The 18,683-nt window shown below is 43.6% G+C and overlaps 1 protein-coding gene across 3 annotated transcripts in view; it reads right to left on the bottom strand.

The window, feature by feature from the left end:
- LOC140371760 (RAS guanyl-releasing protein 2) overlaps positions 1 to 18,683 on the bottom strand; it is a 47,848-nt gene that overhangs the window by 11,377 nt on the left and 17,788 nt on the right. For 2 of the 3 annotated variants that reach the window (XM_072458966.1, XM_072458968.1), the window contains 5 exons: positions 15,585 to 15,659; positions 15,341 to 15,463; positions 13,620 to 13,735; positions 13,391 to 13,532; positions 899 to 935 (listed from right to left, as the gene is read on the bottom strand). In XM_072458966.1, the coding sequence (XP_072315067.1) occupies positions 899 to 935; positions 13,391 to 13,532; positions 13,620 to 13,735; positions 15,341 to 15,463; positions 15,585 to 15,659 (493 nt within the window). Of the gene's footprint in view, positions 1 to 730; positions 793 to 898; positions 936 to 13,390; positions 13,533 to 13,619; positions 13,736 to 15,340; positions 15,464 to 15,584; positions 15,660 to 18,683 lie in introns of those variants that run through there. The other variant, XM_072458967.1, reaches the window with a different exon arrangement.

The raw sequence follows: 18,683 nt of genomic DNA, 5'->3' as shown, positions 1-18,683 counted from the left end.
ATCTGTGTAGAGGTCAAGTCCATTAAGTGCGTCCGAGATAAGATGTGTTTGCACAGATTTCATGTAGGCGCTAAAGCGAGGATAACCGCTGATATATATCTATAATAATTCAACAGAAATAATGTGGAGAGAAAAACGTCACGGTTCTCTGTAAATAAATGCACGGGGGAGGCGGGACATGCTGCAGATGAGCCAATGAGAGCTGTGCATGGAGCTGAACAGTGGTGAATCACACATCAATTAAAATAAAACAAAATAAAGGCCAAAAGTCCTCAAGAGCATGTTTTTAATGTACAAATGTTATAAAAACGGCTCTTAGGGTCAAAATGAGACCAACGTGTGCTGCCTGTATCTAATTCTAAAGCATTTTATTCTCCAGTAAGTGCAACGTTAGCATGCTAGTTTTTGTTAACCACTTTGGCCTCTGAAAGTACTTATAAAACTCAAAATACCCAAGCAATATCTTTGGACGGCTACAAACTGTATAAAATGTTTTTCAAAATGTTCTTTTTGTTCACGTTTTTACTTCAAATCAGGTAGAGCGCCTTTAAGTACACCCCTGTACCAAACCAAATGAAAGCATTATCATCTTGCTAGTGCTAATTAAAGTCAGTCTTGGTTGAACGACCATAAATTAAATCCCATAATCATATTCTAATTCTAATTGTAAAAGCATTTCAGGAGGTCATTAGGTACAAAACCCTTATATTAAAAAGCTATTCCTTCAAACAAAACATACCTAGAGTTACACATTAAGCCCATTTTCTTGCCTAAAAAGTCCTCTAAATGAAGCTGTAGTGGTGATAATATGAAAAAGAGACAAAAAGGTGAAAATATTTGGATGTTAGACCAAGGGAAAGTGTGTTGTTTTTTCTTTTAGTTCGCTGGTTTATCTTACCTTTACACTTGTAGCCTTGCTTGTAAAATCCCCATATCTGCGAAGACAGAGAAAACAAAAGTGTTGAGAACTCATTTACCGTTCCTTTGTAGCCTGCGACAGCACAAATAATAAATCAATTACTGCTTAAAGTCAGCGCCATCTCCACCGAAGCTTAGTGTGAGAATAGAGTCTGGCTGTTTCAAAAGAATCAGTTGTATTTTATCCATTAGACCCACAAGGATGTTTAGAGATTTACTCCAAAAACAAATATTTAACACAATTTTAAACAGAAGAACGTGCTGGAATAAGGGTGCTTCAATCAGTATTTAAAGTGGCATCACTAAATTGTTGACACGCTGTGTATTTTATTTAGTTACGACTTTCTCCGTGGCAAGGAAGATTAGAGATAAAATAAGATTCATATATTGTAAAAGTGATAACACAGTAATATGGCTGCACTGTGAGCATGTGGATAGCGCGCGTATCCGACCGCGAGAAGGTCTCAGATTCAATTCCCGGACCAAGTGGAGCCGACAGAATCTAGCGCTTCCATTACTCACACATGCACAGGGGGCTCATTTAGCAAACGTAATGCGGAATTATTGCCAACTAACACTCAAACTTGCCCACTTCTTGTTTCTGCCCGGCTGTCGCACATTTCCACCTCAAGTTGTCCTTTTCTAGATCACAAATGTCCAAGATTTTTCCTGATCCTGGTTCAAGATCTGGAAGTTAGTTTGTTGAAATATCAGCCACTTGGAAGCCACCTCAATTTCTAATTCATATCTGAAGGAGTATACTTCAAACTGAATATTACTCAAGTAAGAGAAAAAGTATTTAAGTAAGAAGTTTACTGTAAAAGTTACTCAAGTATATGTAACTATGTACTGCCACCTCTGCTTTCAGAAGACAAAATGGCCATGGTCTTCCTTTTCCTTTGAAGGTTTAAGTACAGGAAATACAGTACTGCGGGGCAGTAAAACCACAATACATGCTTTCACACATCCGGGAACTTGTGCAGTGGCAACCGAGTCCGCCATTTTGAAAGGGGCACAACAGCACGTCTACTACATACAAAATCCAGGAAATATGAGGCCAAAATGCCCAAAACCTGCTTAATCTGTTAGGACATTGCTCTGTTGACTGACCAAGAAATGATAGCTTTGTCGTGTACCTTAGTTTTGCCGTTATCGTCTGAAGAATCAAAGTATTCGTAGCTCATTATGCCGTAGAAAAGGATGCAGTCGTGTTGGTTTTTATATATCGCGTGCTCCTTTTAAAATGGTCGATATGGGGAAGTCCCGGCTGTATGATGTCGCGAACGCATATATACTGCAGATTGGAATGCGTGTTATCTTTCCTGTCCCTACACGGTTACTTATTGTTGAGCCTGCTCCTGAATCTTCTGACCACAACACAACAAGCTAACACAAGCTAACTTCATCACTACGGCCGGCGGTGTTATTAATGACATGTTCTGTTGTTGAAAGTGACGGTCGAGAGTCTTTCAAGCTTAAAAACCATTCCTGAGCAAAGATTGTTTAGTATTCTGTGAAGCAACAGGCGCCTGAGCACACGCCCTCACGCTCAGGCAGCCAATGAATGAACTTTACATTCTTGCCTCACAGCAACAAGGTACTGAGTTGGATTCCCTGGAGTGTAATTTGCATGGAAACTTAAGTCTTAACCTTAAATATTAAAAGCACATGACAGGTTAGACACCCTGGAGTGGATTTGTGCAACTAAACAGACTGTCGAGCCTCACATTAACTAAGTACAAATGTATTTCTGCATTATCTTGGGTTTTTATTTGGGGAATGATTCAACCATAGTCAAAATCCTTTATTAAGATTATTGCGATTCTAATAATTATGAATCTATTAAACAAGCGAGACAGAAAGTCTTTCAAAAAAGTCCCAAACTAAAGTTAAACCAATGATTTTCAGGTGTTTATTACATCGACATGAGTGAATTAGCCTAACCCCAGCATTATATGTCCAGGGTATTATAATAAAGTGTATTTCTTACGTCTACATGGATACTTTAAATGATTTTAGAAGGTGCAAAGTGAATCAAATGTCCAGATATTGCAGGATCGGTACGCAATCTGAACTTTTTAAAAGCATAACCGAACTCTGTGAGTCGCATCAGATTTGTTTGTAAGATATATTATTATTAATGACAAAAATAAACTCCAAAAGCTAAATTTCAGGCTTGTTGCCGTTCATTACCGCAGTTTTTTCCTTCTGCAAATTTAGTCATGTGGTGCAGAGGAGCTAATGTATCTCCTCTGTACATAAAGAGTGGGACGCATTAAAAGAGGAGGGACATCTTCTGTGAGCGTCAGTAAAGCTACAGTAGGTAAGTGCCTCTTGTCTGTCTATGTGCAGAAATATTCCTTAAACCTTTCCTTAAACCTTTTTCGCCCTTTCAAGAAGCGTTGAAGTGGATATTTTTCATCGTGCTCATCATGCAATGGACAAATATTATGCATTATTATTATTAGCCTTCAAAGATGCTCTTGTGTTCCCTTAGTTTGGCATCTCATCTTTTAGAAATAGAAAATAGTTTTTCTAACAAACATACTGAGTTTTGGAAGTATGCACAGTTCAAGATAAACATTTCAACACGTTTCAGGCTGGGCACGTCACAGATCGAGAAAACGTCTGTTATAGAGGAGATTCAGAACGGAGTGTTTTTGACGGTGGGAGGGGAGAAGAATTTCTTACCAGGATTCTCCAAAATTAGCCTGACTGAAGCTAAATGCTACTCCAGGTGTGTTTTTAATGAGGGAACAAGGTTAGAACATAGGCTTAGCTACAGGCTTAGCTATTCCTTAGGGTAGGCATGTCCAAACTAGGGCCCGGGGGCCAAATGCGGCCCTCAAACCAATTTTTGTTGGCCCTCCAGCTTCCTGCTATGTTGGCCCAAACAATAAAAAGTAGTACCTTTTACTGTGAAATTGGGAAAATTCAGGCACATTGATGTTATACAAACCTAATATTAATATTCTAGGTCTAATTAAAGGTGTGGAGGCTCATCGCAATGACGTGAAATGCAAAATTTTGAATGATTCACTTTGTCATTCAACAAATTTGACATTGTCAAGTTGTTTGTGGCCCTCTGCCCCGTTTAAAAGTTAAATGGAGATTTTTTTTGGCCCAAATCTGAGTCTTATTTCCTCGTGGCGTGGACTGCCGATTAGTCCTGCCACGTATCAATCATAAAACGCACCTACCGCTCACCTGCAGCCTCGTTGGCTCGTCCCCACGTTTCCGCGTGTCTAAGCGCATTGATCTATCATAATATAGTTCCCTCAGTGTACGTGACAAAATGAAGACGGAGAAAGACTGTTCGAGCTGACTCAGAAGAAGACGGAAATCTGCGGGAGACGAGCGATGCGATGCGCTCCGTTGTGCTAATAAACAAACGCACGTGTGTGTTGTATCAGTCCACACGGGAGAGTGGCATGCGCACCTCCGCCTGCGTTCTCAAATTGCCGAAAAATCGTCCATTGCCTTTAAGTTTGCGGCCCTTGGTGAAAAAAATTTGGACACCCCTGCCTTAGGGGGAAAGTGACCAAAAATTGCTACCAAATTAAGCATGTCATAGCCTTGGAAGCCCTACATTTTACATATGGGCCAATGAATACCTTGGTTTAGGTGTTCCCACAACTATGGTCTGTTGTGTCTGTATGTACTTTAACCGCAACAAAATATTTGCTAAATGCAGAGTAAAACTAGGTGACCAAAGCATAGGAGATGAGTCCATTGGGCAGTATAGAGACTTCAATGGGGCCGGGAGCCAGTGGGGAACAATGACTTGAAAGGGCGACATCTGAGGGACAGCAAATATCCTGACCTCTCCGCACACGCTCGCGCACACGCTCACGCACAAACAAAACACATGCGCGTGGACTGTAGTGCAGCAGCAGCAGGAGGAGGTCTAAACACAGAGCGGAGAAGACCACCGAACAGCCCACACAAGCTGACCTTTCGAGCAGCCGGTCAATCTAAAACACAATGCAGAGCCGACGGGAGCGGGGCGACCCCTACAGAGGCACAGAATGAGCTGGTAAAATGGGTGCTTTCCCAAGTTATATTTAAACAGATTTGTATGGTTTGATTTAAAGGACACATGTAGTGAGTTATTCATAGTGTCGCGTTTATTTTTAACTCTATTCAGATGCAGAACTGAAGCCTGGTGTCCACGGCATGCACGCATCAGACAACAGATGTAAACACGGGACACGTGAAATGTTCAAAATGAGAATATTGTGGATAAATCTGAGGTTTAGAAGAGTTAAAAGCGTGAGCTAAAGCTAAAAACAGGAGATAAATCTGAGTGATATGTCTCCCAAAGATTAGACTGAATTGTGTTATGGTCGACCTCTGAACTAAACGACAGGAATACATGCAAGACCTCCAGGTGCAGGTGCAGTGGGGAAGTTTGTAATGTCCACAAAGCTGCTAGCATAAAGTAGATGAGTTTTGCAATTTGAGCAGCAGATTTCATTCTATTTTCTATCATTTCTCGTCTCTCTTCTCTGCAAAAACAACACTCTTCACAGCGCTTCAACTGCAGCACTTAAGCCTCCGAGTATACACTGCCCAATCACCTCTGCTCGCTTCATCACAATAATAATAATCATAATTTGTTGTTGTTTCCCCAAATCCATTTCACTAGTTTGATTTGCTGCAAACTGAGAGATTGCAATTATTCATTTGTGTGTGGCATGTGTGCGTTTGGCGGCTTCATTCTGCCCCGGTGGCACATTTTGGCATGTGCGGGGCCATGTGCCACTAGAAATGAGAACAGCTACTTGTAACACTGAATTGGCAGATGAGAACAGGGATGGCGGGAGTTGAATTAGTATACGCCTCATGTTTAAACAGCATGCTGAAAGAACGAGAGCGATGGCAAAGACATGGATGGGTCAAATGCAGAGGACAAATTTAAAGACTACTGTAGTAAACTGATGTATTTCCCTGGTACCCGAGTTATGGGGTACTCAGAGTGTGATAACGTTCAGGGATACTCCAGGCAATTCACTGGATTTAAATTAGGGCTGCACGTTTAGGTATTGCACTGTGATATGCAATATGCGGGTCAAGTAGTGCGATATTGATATTATTGCGATAATTAGCTCTGACCCAAATTAGTACTTAAATAGGTCAAAATGATCCATTTTATAATGTATACAGTATATATAGATATCTTTTTTTACAATTTTGACTTTTCAAATGTATTTAATTAGCAAAACAAAAAAAACGTACAAAAAACGTTGCTCATGTTTTTGCTTCTCTATTATGCATTTTTTAGTTTAGTCCTGGGTTAGTCCTGGTTTAGTCCTGGTTTAGTCCTTGTTTAGACCTGGGTTGGACCTGGTTTAGACCTGCTTTAGTCCTGGGTTAGTCCTGGTTTAGTCCTGGTTTAGTCCTGGTTTAGACCTGAGTTAGACCTGGTTTAGAGTTCCTTCTGAACATCACTCACATGGAAGTGCAAGGCCTGTGATGTGGCTCTCTGTGTCATTTTGGACAGAAACTGTTTTGAGTAGTACAAATAGAAAAACGCCTGAGGATTTACCTACTTTTTATTGTAAATAATGGTTTATTGCTTGTATGTATCACAAGAATACTTTTATATGTTCATATTTGCACCTTGTGGTTCAGTTTGAACCTTTTTAAATGCTTGGTTGAGCATGTTTGATGGTTTTACAATGAAAAAAACATAATTTTTCTAGACGGACTTTGTGTTTTCTGTGTGTGTTTAGGTCCATGTTGAAATAGTATGTCAAAGTGAAAAACTAACTAACTGATCATACAGGTGAGGTTGTGCTGAAAAAAAGATGCCCAACATTGGTCTGGTAAACATTTCTTAAAGGCGGTATGGACGATTTTTCGGCGATTTGGGAACGCAGGTGGAAGTGCGCATGCGCACTCCCCCGTGCGGACTGATACAACACACACGTGCGTTTGTTTATTAGCGCGACGGAGCGCATCGCATCGCTCGTCTCCCGTAGCTTTCTGTCCACTTCTTCGTCAGCTCGAACAGTCTTTCTCCGTCTTCATTTTGCCCCGTACACTGAGGGAACTATATTATGATAGATCCATGCGCTTAGGCACGCGGAAACGTGGGGACGAGCCTGACGCGGCTGCAGGTGAGCGGTAGGTGCGTTTTATGATTGATACGTGGCAGGACAAATGATTTATCCACGCCACGAGGAAATATGATAAAAAATTTGCTGAAAAAAAATCGTCCATACCACCTTTAATGTAGTATATCAGGGCAAAATTGAAGGTACCCAAAAACGGCCAAAAAAGCTCCGGACCCCGAAGGGTTCCAGTTTGACCTTGAGCATGTGGTGAACGTGTTCGCAAGGAAACACCCCCAGGAGACTGGAGCTGGAAGAGTCCTTGCTCAGACCAGAACAGAAGTAAAGTGTTAGATGATCCGTGAAGTGTTAGCTTTGTTCAGATATTTGTTTAACCGGCGACTGTTGTAGTTTCTGTGTGAAATTACTGTATATGTGTAATTGTTGTTGTTTTTTTGTGATAAAACATTATATGTATACATGTAAGTTATCTACCTCATCATACTAAAAAGGTCCACCTTGACACAAAAAGAACCCCCCCATAGAAATCCTGGCTACGGCCCTGGACTTATAGTCCAGAAAATACGGTAGTCATAATATCATGAATCATTTTTGCTGTGGACTGTGCATAGAATAAGCTGAACAGGACCAGATGATTTTGACTTTGAGCTGTATTAATTCTGTGATATTCATGTGTGTTCATCACTATTCCTGTGCATATGGTTTGTACTTAGACCATGTTAAATTCGATGCGGCTGATGCTCTTTTCTTCGCGTGCAGCACATACATATGCAAAGGAAAAGCGCATCACTTAATGTCCCTGTGATTACACTGGGCATCCTCCTGTTCTTTCATGCATGAACCTTAAAGCGAGTGCACCATTATCACGTCCCTCTGAAGCCCATTTTCAAACATGAACCACTGTTAGAAGTTATAAAGGGCTACGATAGCACAGTTTTTTTCTCCTTTGCCAAATGCGGTCTTATAAAGCTGTAACATTTGTAGTATAAGTGTTGTTTCCTCTGTATGTGGTGGCTGCGTCCGCGGTGCACATTAATTTTGCGTCTGATTGGTCAAAAGTAAAAAAATAGTAACTTTGCGATACACATATTGCTAGAATGTCGCAATGAAGAGTTATTGAAATATATATAATGCAGCCCTAATTACAATCAAGCAGAACAAGCCGTACTTGTCCAGGCCAGGGTAAGTCCAGGCGAAGTATCTACCTACCCTCCACTTAGGACAGTCAATTCTAGCAGAAACATCTCCATTTTAATAACAAATCAATTAAATGAAACAAAAGTACAAAAGCCTAACAGCAATTGTTTAGGAGGGCTTCACAGAAAATGCTGATTTACCCAACAAAAGGTTAGAAATCAGCATTGAGCAGCAGCATCTGAGCATGGTACACTCTAGAGCAGAGCTTCTCAAACGTTTCAGGCCACGATCCCCAGAATAACCATGAAACCAACTCGGGGCCCCCGCAGCAAACTTAAATCAACGTAATCAACTGTAATCATTTCAAGCATTTAAAATTAGGTATAATTAACTATCAAATATATTTAGCAGTTTATTTTGTGTGTTATCTGACCTATTTTCACTAAAACTCAAAAGTGTGTCATAATTTTAGCATGATGTCTTACTACAATCTTACAATCTTACCCCTAGCTCATGCTTTGCGACCCCCACTTTGGGAACCACTGCTCTAGATTACTTTTTCTACAATGGACTGTATGTCTAAAAAAAGGGGGGGGGGGGGGTTGACGGGCCCCTTCAAATATCGTGTCGATCGTATTTCCCGGACCCTACGTTGAGGATTCTTACTGCGTCGCATCTGACTCTAAATAACACAAACGCCTCCTCTGAGAGACGCATAACACTACACAACAGACCCATCATCTCGCCCAATTACCCCTCGCCATATTTCCCAGAATGCAACTGCAGCGGCGGCCGTAACTCAAGATAATTGGCGGCGTCTGAAGCTGACGGCGAGCCAAACAAATAGAGCTGAGGGAACGTGAATGGCGAGCGCGCGCGTGTGAACTGTAGCCTTTACGTAACGGCCGCGGTTAAACTGCGACGCGGATCGATGACGGGCGATCAGACAGAGATAGCGTGTTCGTCAGTTGAAACGTTGTGTTGCCATGGAGACAGGTGGGATCCCATAAAGAGTTGTGTTTTCCCCCATTTTGTACCTAGACCAGTGGAAATGACACAGCTCAAATAAAAAGTGCCAATGCTGTGGAAAATGGATGCATTCAACTGGTGGGTCGGAATGTTAAGTGTCCAGGGCATTTTTTGGCACAATGACCATTTGTCTCAACACTGACAGTTGTTCAATTTTTGTGTTTCATCATTCAACAAAATACAATGTTGTTTAGAACTGTTAATTGTCGTGGCCAAGCTGCGCCTTTTTCCACTCGGGAACTCGTGGATTGAAGCCGACGTCTGAATACGGTTTACTCGACAGCAGCGGTTTAACAAAAAGCAGCAATTTAAAACACAACACGATGACAAGTTGTTTTCATGAAATCATATCTTCATCCATCCATCCATCTTCTGCCGCTTTATCCGGGGCCGGGTCGCGGGGGCAGCAGTCTGAGCAGGGACTCCCAGACTTCCTTCTCCCCAGACACTTCCTCTAACTCCTCCGGGGGATCCCGAGGCGTTCCCAGGCCAGCCGAGAGACATAGTCTCTCCAGCGTGTCCTGGGTCTTCCCCGGGGCCTCTTCCCGGTGGGACATGCCTGAAACACCTCCCGAGGGAGGCGCCCAGGAGGCATCCGAAACAGATGCCCGAGCCACCTCAGCTGGCTCCTCCGACGTGGAGGAGCAGCGGCTCTACTCCGAGCTCCCCCCGTGTGGCCGAGCTCCTCACCTTATCTCTAAGGGAGCGCCCAGCCACACGGCGGAGGAAACTCATTTCGACCGCTTGTATCCGTGATCTTGTTCTTTCGGTCACTACCCAAAGCTCATGACCATAGGTGAGGGTAGGAACGTAGACCGACCGGTAAATAGAGAGCTTTGCCTTTCGGCTCAGCTCCCTCTTCACCACAACAGTCCGATGCAGCGACTGCATCACTGCAGCCGCTGCACCGATCTGCCTGTCGATCTGACGCTCCATCCTTCCCTCACTCGTGAACAAGACCCCGAGATACTTGAACTCCTCCACTTGGGGCAAGGACACCCCACCCACCTGGAGAGGGCAAGCCACCTTTTTCCGGTCGAGAACCATGGCCTCGGATTTGGAGGTGCTGATTCTCATCCCAGCCGCTTCACACTCGGCTGCAAACCGTCCCAGTGCATGTTGCAGGTCCGGGTTTGATGGAGCCATCAGGACAACATCGTCTACAAACAGCAGAGATGAGATCCTGTGGTCCCCAAACCGGACACCCTCCGACCCCTGACTGCGCCTAGAAATTCTGTCCATAAAAATTATGAACAGAACCGGTGACAAAGGGCAGCCCTGGCGGAGCCCAACATGCACTGGGAACAGGTCTGACTTACTGCCGGCAATGCGAACACAGCTCCTGCTCCGGTCATACAGGGACCGGACAGCCCTGAGCAAAGGGCCCCGGACCCCGTACTCCCGGAGCACCCCCCAAAGGACACCCCGAGGGACACGGTCGAAAGCCTTCTCCAGATCCACAAAGCACATGTGGACTGGTTGGGCAAACGCCCATGAACCCTCGAGCACCCGATGGAGGGTATAGAGCTGGTCCAGTGTTCCACGACCGGGACAAAAACCACTCTGCTCCTCCTGAATCCGAGGTTCGACTATCGGTCGGATTCTCCTCTCCAGTACCTTGGAATAGACCTTACCCGGGAGGCTGAGGAGTGTGATCCCTCTGTAGTTGGAACACACCCTCCGGTCCCCCTTCTTGAACAGAGGGACCACCACCCCGGTCTGCCAGTCCAGAGGCACGGTCCCCGAACGCCACGCGATGTTGCAGAGACGTGTCAACCAAGACAGTCCTACAACATCCAGATACTTTAGGTACTCAGGGCAGATCTCATCCACCCCCGGAGCCCTGCCACCGAGGAGTTTGCGAACAACCTCAGTGACTTCAGCTTGGGTGATGGATGAGCCAGCCTCCGAGTCCCCAGTCTCTACTTCCTCTTCGGAAGACGTGACTGAGGGATTAAGGAGATCCTCAAAGTATTCCTTCCACCGTCCGACGACATCCCCAGTCGAGGTCAGCAGGCCTCCACCCGCACCGTAAACGGTGTTGGTGAGACACTGCTTCCCCCTCCTGAGGCGCCGGACGGTTTGCCAGAATTTCTTTGGTGCCGACCGATAGTCCTCCTCCATGGCCTCCCCGAACTCCTCCCAGGCCCGGGTTTTTGCCTCTGCGACAGCACGAGCCGCGGCTCGCTTGGCCTGCCGATACCCCTCGATGACCTCCGGAGACCTACAAGCCAGAGTGGCCTGATAGGCCTCCTTCTTCAGTCTAACGGCATCCCTTACTTCCGGTGTCCACCACCGGGTTCGGGGGTTGCCGCCACGACAGGCACCGGAGACCTTGCGACCACAGCTCCGAGCAGCCGCATCAACAATGGAGGCGGAGAACATGGTCCACTCGGACTCAATGTCCCCAGCCTCCCCCGGGACATGGGAGAAGCTCTCCCGGAGGTGCGAGTTGAATACCCTACTGACAGAGGGCTCCACTAGACGTTCCCAACAGACCCTCACAATGCGCTTGGGTCTGCCAAGTCTGTCCGGCTTCCTCCTCCGCCAGCGGATACAACTCACCACCAGGTGGTGATCAGTTGACAACTCTGCCCCTCTCTTCACCCGAGTGTCCAAGACACACGGCCGGAGGTCTGATGACACGACAACAAAGTCGATCATTGACCTCCGGCCTAGGGTGTCCTGGTGCCATGTGCACTGATGAACACCCTTGTGCTTGAACATGGTGTTCGTTATGGACAATCCGTGGCTAGCACAGAAGTCCAATAACTGAACACCGCTCGGGTTCAGATCGGGGAAGCCGTTCTTCCCGATCACCCCTCTCCAGGTGTCACTGTCATTGCCCACGTGGGCGTTGAAGTCCCCCAGTAGAACAACGGTGTCCCCGGTCGGTGCACTGTCCAGTACCCCTCCCAAGGACTCCAAGAAGGCCGGGTACTCTGCACTGCTGTTCGGCCCGTAGGCCGCCACAACAGTGAGAGACCTGTCCCCCACCCGAAGGCGGAGGGACGCGACCCTCTCGTTCACCGGGGTAAACTCCAACACGTGGCGGCTGAGCTGAGGGGCTATCAGCAAGCCCACACCAGCCCGCCGGCAACACCAGAGAAGTGGAGCGTCCAGCCCCTCTCGAGGAGATGGGTTCCAGAGCCCAAACTGTGCGTGGAGGTGAGGCCGACTATATCTAGTCGGTATCGCTCAACCTCCCGCACAAGCTCAGGCTCTTTCCCCCCCAGCGAGGTGACATTCCATGTCCCCAGAGTTAGTCTCTGTGTCTGGAGATCTGGTCGCCGAGGCCCCTGCCGTCGACTGCCGCCCAGATCTCTCTGCACCGGCCCCTTATGGATCCTCCTGCGGGTGGTGGGCCCACGGGATGGCGGCCCCACGTCGCTCTTTCGGGCTGTGCCCGGCCGGGCCCCGTGGGGTAAGACCCGGCCACCAGGCGCTTGCCATGGAGCACCCATCCCAGGCCTGGCTCCAGGATGGGGCCCCGGTGACCCCGATCCGGGCGACGTAAACTGCCTTGTTCGTGTTGTCATCATAGGGGGCTTCTGAACCGATCTTTGTCTGACCCGTCACCTAGGACCTGTTTGCCTTGGGAGACCCTACCAGGGGCATGAAGCCCCTGACAACATAGCTCCTGGGATCATTCGGGCACTCAAACCCCTCCACCACGTTAAGGTGTCGGTTCAAGGAGAGGCTCTTTTATTTTAACAGTTTGCGGCTGTCACAATCAGCGCGTAGATAACTGAAATGTTGTTATTTATGATACATTTTTTACTTTGCAGTGCTCAAAAAAATAACACAATCGTTTTAATCTGCATGAAGCAGATCTGTCTGAAGTTATGTGTTTTAATACTCAGATATGTCCCTCATGAGCCATGCAACTTTGTGTAAGTCTTAAAAACATCTCCCGGCTCCAGACAGCGCACGATACTGGCTCTGAGGATTTGCTATTTCTTTTGCACCTCCAAAACGACTATATTTTTAAAAATGTATATCTATCAACTTTAATTGTGACAAAAACATACCAAACGACAATATTTTCACATGTTTTTTACTCTCACTTTGTAGCAAGAACAGTACTTTTACGTAACTATAAAAAACATTGTCTTGGCGTCAATCCCTTCATAGAACATCGATCCTTTGTGCGTTCTGTGCACCGTTCATCGCTGCAAACTCACAGTAAAGATGGCCGACATTAACAGATGTGTGTTGCGTTGACTCACAAATCCGGCGCAGTGCTCGCAGAATGTCGGTTTGACATAAGTAGCTTCTGTAAACGTGTGTATGAAGCCCATTTTGCAGTTGAGCAGCGAGCTAGCCTTCATGAAGTAGTCGATCATCTCCTCGCGGCTGATCTTCCCGTCCCTGTGACAGAAAAAAAGAACCTTTGTGAGCCAAATAAATCCATCTGTTTGATTTAAGAGTGAATGACAAAATCCATATGCGTCTCACTGGTTCTTGTCCAGCTCCCCGAACTTGCTGAGGTAAGGGAAGTTGTTGCGGATCGCCTCGAATTCGTCTTGCGAAATGTGTCCGTCGCCGTCAGAGTCGAAGTTCTTGAAGACCGACTGGAAAAGATATGAGAGACTTTTTTATTCAAGTAATAGTTATAAGGTACTTTGTAATATTTGTGGCTAGCCTATGTGTAGTAACTTATAGCAACATCATGTCTTGAATTAGAGAGATTTCTAGGGATTTAAACGTGAACTTGTTGGAAGCCGAGCAGGACAATAGAGTTCCCAGTTAGCATAATAGTAAATCAAAGTATATAACTATGGGAGTAAAGTAAAGTTTCATATTCTAAAAGTATTAATGACCCTGCAGTTTATTGGGTTGTATTGTTATTTTTCTTTCATATTGTCTTGGCTAAGAACATACTGCATTATATATTGGGATTGTGTCTTCACAGTTAATTTAGCGTAATGTTAAACTAATGGAGATTTTAAGATGTATAAAACAATAGAACAATAGAATGGAACAAAGGTGCATTAGCCTAAACGATATTTGTTATAAAGGAAACAAAAGAGCCATGGAACAAGGTGATAAGACATTTCTCACAATATAGAGTCAGAACGCTCGTGAATAAAGTTAAGTATTCAGAATCTTCACATTTCCATTGGTGCAGCATTAGGCTAATTGAGAATTCTAAGTGGTGTGACAACAAAATTCCTTTTTTTATTTTTTTTTTATTTTACTCCAGCAAAGTCCTGAGCTCGATGGGGTTTCGTTGCGATCACTTTTACTTCCAGGTTCCGCACTATTTATTTTAATAGCATTTTGGTGATTTTAAACTGCTTGAGGGTTTTGAAGAAAACTGTGTTGGAATTTAAAATGGCACAAAAATGATCAAGGAAGTGAAGTCTGGTCTTCCTCTAGAGATCATTTTAAGCAAAAAAAAAAATTACAATCAAAATCTGGGCCTAATATAATAATAATGATACTAATAATACTACTACTAATAATACTACTACTACTACTAATAATAATAATAATAACTATAATATTAATAATGATACTAATACTACTACTAATAATAACTGTAATATTAATAATGATAATAATAATAATGCAAGTAGTGATAATAATAATCTCTTTTTTTTTTTAATGGTAAAAATAGTTACACCCACTGATATTTTTGGAAAATTGGGTCTGTCCCTACTTTGTCTTAAATTCATCAAGAGGCTCAAGCAAAATCCCTATTATTTTTATCCCTAGTGACTTTGTTTGAGCCTTTTGTTTTCTGAGCCAGATTCTGATTTAAAAAAAAAAAAAAAAAAGTCTAAAAATATGTGGGATGTATTCACCTGTCGCTATTTCGCTATGACCCCAATCCCAAGTCTTTCCTTACTTCCTCACTGCCCATTCCACCTCCGGCATGTACGGCAGCCACAAAGTCTCTCCGTCGCTGTCATCGTTCACAGTTGAGGAGATTATCTTGGTTGCCACTTCCGTAACAGATTGTTTTTCTGAGTATAGCCCCATCATCAATCCCCAGAGACTCGGAAAGGCTTTGCTAACCTAGTTTTAATCCCGGCGACACCGTTGAACCGTGATGCTGTGATGACTACTTCTAAACTCGATTCGCAGTCGCCATAGCTACCATCACAACGCTCGACTTGTCTGTTGCCGGTGACGAAACAGCGCGCAATTTGACTGCGACAGAGACAACATACCTCCACCATCTTCTCTATGTGCTTCTTGATTATGGTTGGGTCGGCGTTCGGCTTGACCGACACCGCCCAGTCGTCGATCATGGTGGGCTTGGGTTCTGGAGGAGGGGTGGGGCTGGAGTTCTGCTGCAGAATGGAAAATAACAACGCCAAAGATCAATGTCAGAGATTAAGTTTGGAAATAACCAAGATGAATGGAAGAGTGGATGTGCTCGACTTGAGTAATGGCGAGGGTGATTTGCTTTACCACTGGTTTTCGGGGCTCTCTCTGTAAAGACATCTGGTAGATCTCCTCCTCTGTGTGGTACTGGTCTAAAGACACCTAGAACAGGAAGGAAAACGGTACAATATTAGAGCTATTTTTTATTTGATTTGATCCTTTAAAGGAGGCATATTATACATTTTTCCTGCGTTTTTAGTATTGAACTGTGACACAAGTAGATCATCATTTTACATTTTGTTCATTGTAAACGGCATAATTGATCCAAAACGGCTTAGTAATAGAAACAGGTCTGTTGACTTCCTGTTCGAAACTGCAGAACTGGTAAGGCCCGCCTCTTTATCGTGACATTTCACTGTAAAAAGCAGCGGATTGTCATTTATGCGTTTTTTTGGTTTTGGAAAAATTGCCGCGTGACATTTTAGAAGCTACATGTATCGCACGAAGATGTATTTTTTCAAGTAGAAGGATGTGGGCGGGGATAAGGAGTAGGTGGAAACAGGAATATTTTAAACCTCAAGTACACAATACAAGGATAATACAAGATTAAATAAGACATGCAGGAATCAATCAAAATTGTTTAGCTTTTCAAAACTAAGAACATGTAGGCGGGGCTTATCAATTCTGCAGGTTTGAACAGGAAGTTAATGGGCCTGTTTATATTATTGAGCAATTTTAAACAAATATTGCAGTTTACAATTTAAAAAAATGTAAGATGATGATCTGCTTATGTTACTGTTCAATACTAAAAATCCTACTATGTCTCCTTTAATATCAAGACTTTAATAAAAGACTGAAATATGAACACTTAAACTAATACAAGGATCCCATGCATTTCAGAACATGATTATACAGATACGAAGACATTTCACTTTTTCAGCCTTTGTGAAGTACTTTTCACACGTATTCCGATTACACTTTCAGATCTGATTGTGGAGTGAAAACAGCAACAAGTGTCTATTTAGGTCCTGCACAACCATTTCCCTCTTCCTCTGCTATTCTCTCAGCTAATTGTGTTTCCTGACTTTTATTGACTTACTTAGGCTGTGGAGGGATAGTTTTAAATGCTAGAGGAGTTGACTTAATTTACTTCCCCCGTTAGATGAACTGACAGAAGAGAATTAGTTATTGACTTCTTCTAACGGTTTGTTCAGTTGCTTTACAAAAGGAAATCCTTATCTTACAAAGACACCTGCTGCAAGACTGAAGGATTTCTTTAGAGCTGTTTTATGACCAATCTGAAAACTGCAGTGATATGTTGAGCACTAAAAACAACACAATATGTTATTTACTATTTAAAAAGTCCCCGTATAGTCCCAAACAAATACAATTTTCCTGCTCGTCTCACAGTAGAGTATTAAACATAACCCTATTTTGCATTTATTTTATTACACTATATTCCAAAAATGACTTTTAAAAACATCGCCAGGCCACAGATCTGATCCGACCGTGTCACCTGCTGTCGTCACATGATCCATTCCATGCCACACTGTAAAATGTTCCAGGCAAAGCACTGATCTCCATGGAGACGTTTAAATCAGAATCAGAAACGGTTTATTGCTATTGCCATTGAACAAAATTCACAGAATAGGATCTTGCTTTGGTGATTCGAGGCAACATACAACAATGAACAATAGTAAAAGCAAGATATATCAAATAAGGAATGCATTAAAGAAAAAACATTTGAATTTACTACAAGATAAAAATACACTTGCTATGTAAACAAAATGTACAGATACATTTACAGGAGTAGTGCAGAAAGTGAACAGTGCGGTGAGTGATTGATTAAATTGTAGTTAAAGTGGCAGTTATTAAGAAATGTTCATGAGTCCAACGGCAGAGGAAAATAAACTGTTCTTGTGGCGGGAGGTTCTGGTCAAATGTGCAAATGAATGTTTTTCATGTTATAAAGTAAAATCAGTTTTGCCCAAGTACAGATTTATTTGTAAAAGCGGCATCAAAATGAGACCACTGTGTGTTGTCTGCATCTAATATGATAAAGCTCTTTATTCTCCGTGAAGCAGGAAGAGCGCCGTTAGCATGCTGATGTTTGTTAGTTTTAGCGGAACGGTAAACTCTGCTCTGGTCTCTAAAAGTCTCTAAAAGCTGCGAAAAGTCCCCATCTCATAACCAAGACATGGTTTCGCTTTTTCATGTTTTTTTTTTATTACAATAAAAATCAGGTACAGCACCTTTAAGCTACAACGTGCCTTTACACTGCATTCGATGTGCACCGCAGAAACATCCGCCTCTTCAACCTCTCCATCTCCTCTTTATTACCAGCACCAGTGTCAGAGGAATCTACTTGCATGCAATATTATCTCTTCAATAAAATGTACATTACAACGCATTCATTTGTTGCAGTACAAATATTCCTGCGGCTTCCCAGCACCCACTTCTTCACACCTCTGACTAAAACAAAACATATTTAACACGATTGCTTTATGCCGAGCACAAGCAGCGCACCAACTGTTTTCTCATCAAACAGTGTCAAAGGTGTAACTAAAATAGTGTGACTTCAGGGTTTTTTTCCACGTTAAAGAAGATATATTATGCTTTGTCTGCTAGTTAGTGATATAATGACACACATGGATCATTATGTTGTATTTGGGACATTATATCAAACTGTAATATTGATCTAAAATGATAAACAAATCCGACAAATTTCAATTTGAAAAAGGCATCACTGCTTAAGGTTAAACTTCATAGTCTTGTGCTCACAGTTCTGCAGGTCACATTCCACCAGACACACACACACATCTGGACAACAGTCAGCTGCTCTGCATAATTTCAACATGAAAATAATGTTATGGCCATGCCTCAAAATTATTGCGCAACCCACAGAAAGTGCTTGTGCTGGTAAAGTGACCTGCCCAGTTTGAATAAATACAAGGATTTCCTATGTCTCTCGGCTGGCCTGGGAAAGCCTCGGATCCCCCCGGAGAAGCTGGAGGAAGTGTCTGGGGTGGGGAAAGTCTGGGAGTCCCTGTTTAGACTGCTGCCCCCGCAACCCAGCCCCAGATAAGCAGAAGATTTTTCCCTGCCTCTAGAAGAAAAGGCACTGCTCACTGCTGTCTTGTTTGTAGAATAACTTTGAGTGGTTTAATGACTAAGGGAACAATTATA

This window comes from Eucyclogobius newberryi, unplaced genomic scaffold (genome assembly GCF_026437365.1).
Source record: "Eucyclogobius newberryi isolate DKJ021-1_F unplaced genomic scaffold, fEucNew1.0.hap1 SCAF_22, whole genome shotgun sequence".
Lineage (NCBI taxonomy): Eukaryota > Metazoa > Chordata > Actinopteri > Gobiiformes > Gobiidae > Eucyclogobius > Eucyclogobius newberryi.
The sequence above is the reverse complement of the archived record's forward strand: the minus strand, read 5'-3'. Positions and strand labels throughout refer to the sequence as shown.